At 37.7% G+C, this 8,595-nt stretch overlaps 1 protein-coding gene across 5 annotated transcripts in view; it reads left to right on the plus strand.

Annotated features, from left to right (window-relative positions):
• LOC143229109 (uncharacterized) overlaps positions 1-5,185 on the plus strand; it is an 88,309-nt gene extending 83,124 nt beyond the window's left edge. For all 5 annotated transcript variants that reach the window (XM_076460966.1, XM_076460957.1, XM_076460994.1 and 2 more), the window contains 5 exons: positions 879-1,009; positions 1,291-1,460; positions 1,992-2,205; positions 2,654-3,623; positions 4,473-5,185. In XM_076460966.1, the coding sequence (XP_076317081.1) occupies positions 879-1,009; positions 1,291-1,460; positions 1,992-2,205; positions 2,654-3,623; positions 4,473-4,581 (1,594 nt within the window). In that variant the 3' untranslated portion in view covers positions 4,582-5,185. The remainder of the gene's footprint in view (positions 1-878; positions 1,010-1,290; positions 1,461-1,991; positions 2,206-2,653; positions 3,624-4,472) is intronic.
• The last annotated feature ends 3,410 nt before the right edge of the window (positions 5,186-8,595 follow it).

The following is an 8,595-nucleotide window of genomic DNA, read 5'->3' on the forward strand; positions in this document are numbered from 1 at the left end:
TGGGGTTGGACGTATAACAGGCTGTCTTGATGTGTTATAAAAATCTTAAGGCACGTAGTTGGCGGTCTGAGATCTTTAAAAGATGGTTGTCTTAATTTTCTACACCTTCTGAACTGTGAGAACATGCAACAAAACAAATGAACGTAGATGGCGTTGGCATCAAAAAGGTGCGAATTACGATTAGGGAAATATTTTGTGAATAATGACCTCTTGCCAGTCGGATAAATGTATACGTGGAAAAAAAAAAAAAAGATAATCTGTCTGATACAAAGTGCAAAACCGATAATATTAAATAAACTCTTGTATCTATCAGTTATAAAACTAATCTACTTCCGCAGGGTCCCCGAAAGTGTTCTGTTTCAAGATAAAATTAAACATGCTGTTTCAGCCTAAGAGCGCGCAATTTTTCTAATGATTTATGGCACGAGGAAACTTTACCGACGTCCCGAAAGTACAAATTGTAACGTTTAAGCGTTCCTTGTGCGACGTAATTTTAGTGTTGACTGACAGACAATACACTACTGTATTGTAATCTGAGTGGTTAAAATAGGTGGCTCCTTACAGGCGGCTTTCGTTACCTTAGTTCTAAAATAAGAATCCGCACTAAATAGACGTGATGTTTTTTGTTAGTTCAACAAATCTTCATAATGAGCACCTACTACTTACCACACACACTTAACTTTGAAGTATAGAAAGTCAGTTTTTATGACTAGAAACATTTCAAATACAGTCACTCTGATTTTTTAACAAATATTCTTCTACTTAGTGGTTCCTGTTTTTGTTTTATGGTAATTTACTAATTTCTAGTATAAAAATTTTTACTATGATTTTGTTAACTTTTATTGAACAATGATTTCAAGTTTCAATCTCTTATCTAGTTGCCGTGAAGGCTGGCAAGGTTCTACGTGTCACGAGTGTATTCGGTATCCTGGTTGTGTTCACGGCACGTGTTCTAAACCTTGGCAGTGTAATTGTGAGGAAGGATGGGGGGGCCTGTTTTGTAACCAAGGTAAGTTGAACCTTCCCTGTTGAACCTTTTCATAACTGTTTTGGGAAATCCAAATAGAACCTTTATTTTAAAAAAGGAAAAATCGAAACTTGCACGGATGCGTTCAGACTAATATCGGAGGACGCTCAGACTAGTGTAAAAGGTGGATAAAGTAACATTTTGTTTAGAACCGTTTCACTTCGTTCACGTGCGTTATGTTGTTAAAACCACTGAATCAAAACTTAGTTATAAACCTGGATTTGACTCTAGTGATCTAACGTCTGTTTCCTTTTTTCTTACAGATCTCAATTACTGCACCAACCACAAACCCTGTAAGAACGGTGGAACATGTACAAATACTGGGCACGGATCCTACACCTGCACATGTCCAGAGGGTTTCACGGGCTTGGATTGTGACGCTCATATCGGTGACTGTTCCCACAAGCCTTGTTTTAATGGCGGAACGTGCACTGTACGTTATTGATAGTTACTCTTTGGACATAAATGATTTATGTTGTGGTTGCAGTTTTATATCTTTTTTTCGTTATTCATTATTATAGTTCGTTTATCTCCAGCTTCAAATGTTAATTTCAAAATCACAAGATTTTCAAAACTACTATATAATAACCCTTGTCGTCGTTGTTTTATTTGCATTTCGATTAAAATTTTGTTCTTGAGTGGCGACTTTTTTGCCCATTAACAAATATCGCATTTGGTAAGGTTTCGCTTTAAAATGTAACTTATTTCGTAAACATAAGATTCGTAAAAAAAACCAGCTTTTTATAGATTTTTATTTATAAATAAAAAATAGTTTGCGAACTATGTGCTAAATATTATTCAGTTAGTTATTGTATTAAAGAGAATTTTGATACCTGCTTGTTGAGTGTCGTGTAATTAAGTCCATGGTAATTCTCCCTTCCATATAACTTACCATGGACGAACCTCAGTCTGTACGATATTAAGGGACGTGGCAAATATAAGTCGTTGATTTTTCACCCTTTAGGGTACAGGGAAGAACTATACCTGCCACTGCCCCCTGGGTTACTACGGGCGACACTGTGAGACCTCCGCCAGCATGTGTACTGAGAACCCGTGTCTGAACGGAGGTTCTTGTGTGGACCAACCTGGTGGATACCAGTGCTTGTGCCCACACGAATTTTCAGGGTTAAAGTGTGAAATTCAGAAGAAAAAATGTGAACCAAACCCTTGTCAAAATGGTAAGCTGTAAACAATAGTTAAACAATATTCTAAATGTTGTATACACGTGAGTAAAACGTGTTTCTTAAAAAATAAACTGAAATATTCCTATTTAACCCTAAATTCTCTATGGGAATATGAATGTTTTGTGATCTATAAGAAGGTTTATTAAAAACAACAAAAACCGTAATTAATATTATATTGGTAGTTATACCGGTTGTGGTATATTTGTGTTTTGTTCTAGTATAAAGGATTTTTTTTTGGTGGGGGATTTTCAAGTCATTTTACGAACTACTTTCTTGTATTTAACAACTAGTGACATCTCGTGCGCTAGATTGGCATGTATTAAATATAAATAACAGCTTTGGTTAAGTCTAGGTGTGTACTCGCAATGAGGTCCAACTTTATTCACAGTCGTTCACAAGTGAATATATAAAAAATGTTCATCTCAGTTCTTGTCTTTTTCAGGTGGAAGTTGTGTGGACAGACTCGACAGTTACACGTGTATTTGTGGAACGGGATTCATGGGGGACAACTGTGAACTGGACATTAACGACTGTGCCGAGAATCCGTGTTTGAACGGAGGGACATGTGTGGATGACGTAAATTCCTTTCATTGCTCGTGTGTGCCCGGGTTCATTGGTTCGTTGTGTCAGATGAATGTGGACGACTGTCTTACCAAACCTTGCGCAAACGGTGGAACGTGTCACGACTTGGTCAACGATTTCCAGTGCCAGTGTCACCCGGGATTCACGTCCAAGGACTGTTCCGTGGAAGTGAACGAGTGCAGCTCGAGTCCTTGTCAGAATGGAGGCTCTTGTATGGATCAGCGCAACGTATTTGTGTGTGTTTGTCCAAGGGGTTTCAGTGGGCAGTTGTGCGAGCACGTCGTGGGCAACACTGAACTAAACGTTGGAGAGCAGAGTGTGGACACTCCACCAAAGACGGCCGTAGCTGGAGTCTCTCATCACGTTTCGGACAAAGACGGGCTCTCGGACCAGCACGTGGCGTTAATCGGCACGTTGACTGCCATGGTTCCGATACTAGTAATCGTTGCTGTGGTGATTCTTTTACTTACCCGGAGAAAGAAACGGCGGGAAAGGGAAAGACAAGATGAAATAATGAGGAAACAAAACGAAATTAACTCTGTGCACAATTTAAACAGAAAGTGCTTAGACAATCAAATAATTAACACTTTCGAGCGACCAAGCTCAAAGTCCTTAAATATAAGCACCGAGGTGCATGACCCTGCTGTGTTTGCCAAAGAGCATTCATTATCGCAGACAAAGTCTACGAAACTACTTAATACAGACTGCCCCGGCAGCCGAGCCAGCAAAACGCTGGACAGAGACTTAGAAAAAGGTGTAATTAAATCAAATGCACCGTTAGATAGGAAACGGTCTGAACACCAGGCGTCGCTTCCATCAGTCAGTCAAAGGTAATTGTTTTGCATATTAACAGTGATTCTGTTACACGAATGTGAAGTAACTCACGTAAGCGTGACGTAATTCATTGAATGTCAATTTCGTGATAGTACAGAATAATTTAAATAATACTTTTAACACAAATCTGTAATATTTTGATAAATGAAACATAAAGTGAATATATTAATTGTACATAACTTAAACGTTTTGCTAAACATTTAATTTAAATACGTACATAGGTATTAAAGTTCTATCTGCAGTAGATGGATATCGTATAAAGTAAAAACCACACACGAACTCGTTTGTGAAATTTAATATTTTTAAATACGGGATTGGCGATAATGCACCTATGGTTGTGACAATTCACATTTTGCTGGTTTTATCTTAAGCCTGGCATGACCACGTAGTTAAGGCGCTCGACTCGTAATCTGAAGGTTGCGAGTTCGAATCCCCATCGCACCAAGTACTCGCTCTTTCAGCAGGAGAGGCGTTATAATGTGCTAATCAGTCATACTATTCGTTGGTAAGAGTTGGCTGTGGGGAATGATATTTTAATTACCATCCCTCTAGTATTACACTGCCTAATCGGGGATATATAGCGCAGATAGCCCTCGCGTAGCTTTGCGCAAAATTAAGAAACAAGTAAACAATTTGGTTTATTCATTTACACACGTGTCGAATGTGTTTGGTTTTTTTAAACACTAGTAATGAATGGGCTGTTTGACTTACAAGGGTGGTTGTGTTTTTGTATTTTACGTACGGCAGTTTTCTGATAAAAATTTGTTTTAATAACGTTTGTTAGCATTCTTTAAAATCTTAACATATTCTGACACCATCTTAATATTTCATTCTTTTCTCCACAGTGAGGCGTCGTCGTCGTCGAGAACGTGCCCTCACAGTAGTATATATGTTATAGAAGATCATTATGTGCCCGAAGACAACAGTGGCGGGATGTTAGCAACAGAAGTGTAGTTTTTCAACTTACACCCGTCCACCCCTTCTGTCCAAAGATAGACTGTTCGCGTCAGCCTATTTATTTGTATTTGTTCATGTTTTACGGTGTCTGAGAAAGTGCCTTGCATGTTTCATAGCTTGTACAAAGTCAAATTTTATATATGAACTGAGTGAGATAATATAGTTAAGTCGCCACTTTGTATTGTTTTATTTATTTTTCTTACAGTTTTATATTTTTAAAGCTCCAGAGATGAGCCTATTCGGTTAAAATGACGTTTTCTAACACAGTAAACGATGTAGTGTGTTCTAGAGGTAAATGGACGGGCAGAGATTGCCTAGTGAAAAATATATTTAAATCGAGTTGTCTTGTTTTACCTTTTGTAAAATGTGATTTTTTTTTTGTTTCGTTTCTCTTAAGTACTGCTCTTGTCAAATGTACTTAAAATGAAATTCAATTGTGAGACAGACTTAACGAAATCAATAATTAGTTATTGCATTGATAGCTAGAGTTATTAAAGAATGAACATCTGCCAATTTTGTATATATGCATGGATATTTACAGGGCATATTTGTACAGAAGCTTGTTCTAAAGCCCTATGGTAAATAAAACTCCTAAATATTCTATTTTTGCACCCAGATTTTCTGTGTCTTTCGCCTGTCAATTTCAAACTTTGTTTACAGTTAGGAAGTGTCAGAAACATTCGAATGTAATGAAACGCCTCCAGTCCTGCCACTTGTTTTTTTATATTTCACGGTAGGTTGGAGGGACACCAAATAACATGATATTTAAAACATACTAAATTCCAACCCAGGTAGAGCAGTCGCTCAGGTTTTCTACTCCGTATCAGTCACATGCATGATAAGAACTGCTAAAATACAAATCGGGAACAAAACAAACCTTGTGTGGATGCCCGTTTCTGGTAATAATATAACAAACGCTTCCAGTTACAAAAGTATTAACTTCGTATCGAAAATTTTCGGTAGCCAGTTGTTCATTTATACCAGTTAGGTAACTCGGTGTATTATAAATTCTAAAAAGTGAAACATTCTGAGATTATTTTCACTGTAATAAGGTAATTCAAATCCGTTGCATAATTTATAGGCTAACCTTCTGTAGCTGTCCCTTTACTGTAATAAGGTACGTAAAACCTTGTATACTGGTTTCTTTACAGCAGTAACATGGTAACGTTTAAGGTAGTAAAATAGCGTAAAATGTAACCTGTCTGTGGAAAATGTAATTGACCGTTTACAGCAATAAGGTAACATTTAATACCTGCTACACGAGTTATCCCGGGAACTTGATGTACATCTACAAAATGAGTCATATTGGAAAGTTTCGGTTAGTTTTTGATAAGACAAAACATGTTTGGCACAATATTTTTCGAGGTTTAGGTCAGTGGATCAGACCTGAGACTTTGAGTGCCAACATGGAGAAGTTAACTTGTAAAGTGAAACTATGTAGCAATCAAACGTTGTTGAAATGTTCTAATGTAGTTGTAGACGTGGTAGTTTGAGTGTGCTAAACCGTCAGTTTTGCTTGTTTTGAATTTCGCATAAAGCTACACGAGGGCTTTCTGCGTTAGCTGTCCATAATTTAGCAGTGTAAGACTAGATGGAAGGCAGTTAGTCATCACCACTCACCGCCAACTCTTGGGCTACGCTTTTATCAACGAAAAGTGGGATTGACCGTATAATTATAACGCCCCCACGGCTGAAAGGGCGAGCATGTTTGATGTGACGGGGACTCGACTCGCGACCCTCGGATTACAGTGAAATAATCGAAAGCTCTGGAGTTTTTGTTTGCAAACCATTACAACTTCTGTATGTGATCTTGTGTGCTGACTTATCGATGGAAAGTTGTTCGAAGATATCCCAACTGATTTGACGTACCAGCTCAATGGGATATTTCTCTATTAGTTAGTGCATTGACATAAAACTGGTACAATAGTATGATTGTCTTCCAAAAGGAATCATTCGAGTGAATATTGTGTGAAACTGACGACGCACTAAAGATAAAGATGCAGTGTTGAAGCACATGTTACAAGATGACTTCCCTAGCGATTCTTACATTAAAAATCCCATTTCTGTGAATACAAGAGACTATAGTATCGTTGTGGACATAATAATGGTGAAAACCAAATGTTTCATCATGTCATATTTTCATTAATATTTGTTTTGTTTTAGAAGTTATACTAAGATTCATTTTTCAATTAAGCCTAAATCAGCGGTTTTCAGAATAAGTATCCCTCGCTGTTAACCACCATAGGGTTATTCAAATGGTGGTGAGCTGAGGTCTGTGACAGGTGTTAAAACACACTAGAATACATCTCAAGTATACAAGATGTATATCTGTCGCACCCCCCCCCCCTTGTACAGTGGTAATTCTACGGATTTACGAGCTAAAATCAGGGGCTTGATTCCTCTCGGTGGGCTCGGAAGATAGCCCGATGTGGCTTTGCTGTAAGAAAAATACACACACACACGGCAGTAGGTTTACGGCAGTAAAGTAGTACTTCAAATGCTCTAGAATGCATAGAACAGAGTAGTAATAACAAAGTTAAATTCTTAATTAGTAAAGTCTGCCGGAAATACGTCACCATTTGGGAATGAGAATGGAGGTGACGTAAGGCTGAAGTATTACTCAATCAGATTCTTTATTTTCTCATGCTGAATGCTTGTTTCGTTTTGGGCCTGATCTTTGAGTGATCTTTCATATTAAATTCAACACAGTGTTATACGCTTTGAACTTTAAGACATCTAATGGAAATTACTGATGGCGGAAGAAAGTTTGTTTTTAAGGTCATCAATTAAAATTAATATAAAGTCTATCTAAAGGAAAATATTTTTAAAGCCCTAAATTTTTGCGCCTTAAAATATTTCCGTTGGTAAAATATTGTTCTTACGATAACGTAACACCGATCAATTATGGATTTCTCTCTTTACTTTCTTGTTATATAGTATTTGCTCTTCCCTCCCCCAGTAGCAGTACGGTATGATTGCAGACTTGTATCGCGAGAAACCGCGTTTCGATACTCGTGATGGGCAGAGCACAGATAGCCCTTTTGTAGTCTTGTACTTAATTAGCTATAAATCTGTAATAAAACGTGAACTTGTAAGTAGTGCTCGGTAACAATATAATCACTGAATTTAATTTGTTCTTCACTACCAAGTCTGTTGTATTTTCATGCTTTTAGCAGTGGCATAAAGGTGTGTAGAATGGCTGGGTTCATTGTTGTTTTTTCAAGTACAGACGTCTAGCTCATATCTCCATCTATTGACTAATTCGAGATCTAATTACAGTCGCGGCTACTGAAGGTTTCATCTTGTTTTCTTCGGTTATAGCTACCATATTGTACCAATAACGTATCCCACGCTGAAAAAAAGTATAGATTATAACCTTTCCCAGATAATGTCGTACAGTCATTGTGATATTATTTGCAAACATTTGTTACGGACAGATGACGCATAGACTTCCATGTTGTTTCAAAGCTCTTTTAAATACGAAGGTCTTTTTACGATTGTCTCCTTGGAAAGTGTAAACTTCAGCTTGGGAGTCGGTCCACCCCCTTATTTAATAACTTGCATTAGACTATAGTTTACTTAAAGATTTCGTGAATGTGCCTGATCCTGGCAAGTCGACTCGTTCACGGAAGGCTAGCTGTGCGTCTCTTTTGTTCCCTCCCCCAATTTTTTTTTCTTCTAATTGATGAACGTGTTGAAGATGCTGCACAAACGGTCTTAGGTAAGCATGCTCACGTTCGAAGCGCATGCGTGAGTGTGTGGAACCAGTTGCTTACTGCTATTTTGTGAAAGGTTGCTTCCGGTGATTTCGGTAATGGCACCGTGAGCCTTGAGGTACTTGACCGTTCAAGGCTTCAGTAAAAAAAAAAAAAAGAAGCAGAAAACACCAGATAATTTTATACAATGTGCCCAATAAAATTGGCCCTATTTTGTCTTTAATTGCATACAAGCTTAAATGTATATTTCTGCCTTCGCATAAAATTCAAATTATGCCCAATGAGATGGCGACTG

The sequence above is a fragment of the Tachypleus tridentatus genome, chromosome 1 (assembly GCF_004210375.1).
Source record: "Tachypleus tridentatus isolate NWPU-2018 chromosome 1, ASM421037v1, whole genome shotgun sequence".
Taxonomy (NCBI): Eukaryota; Metazoa; Arthropoda; class Merostomata; order Xiphosura; family Limulidae; genus Tachypleus; species Tachypleus tridentatus.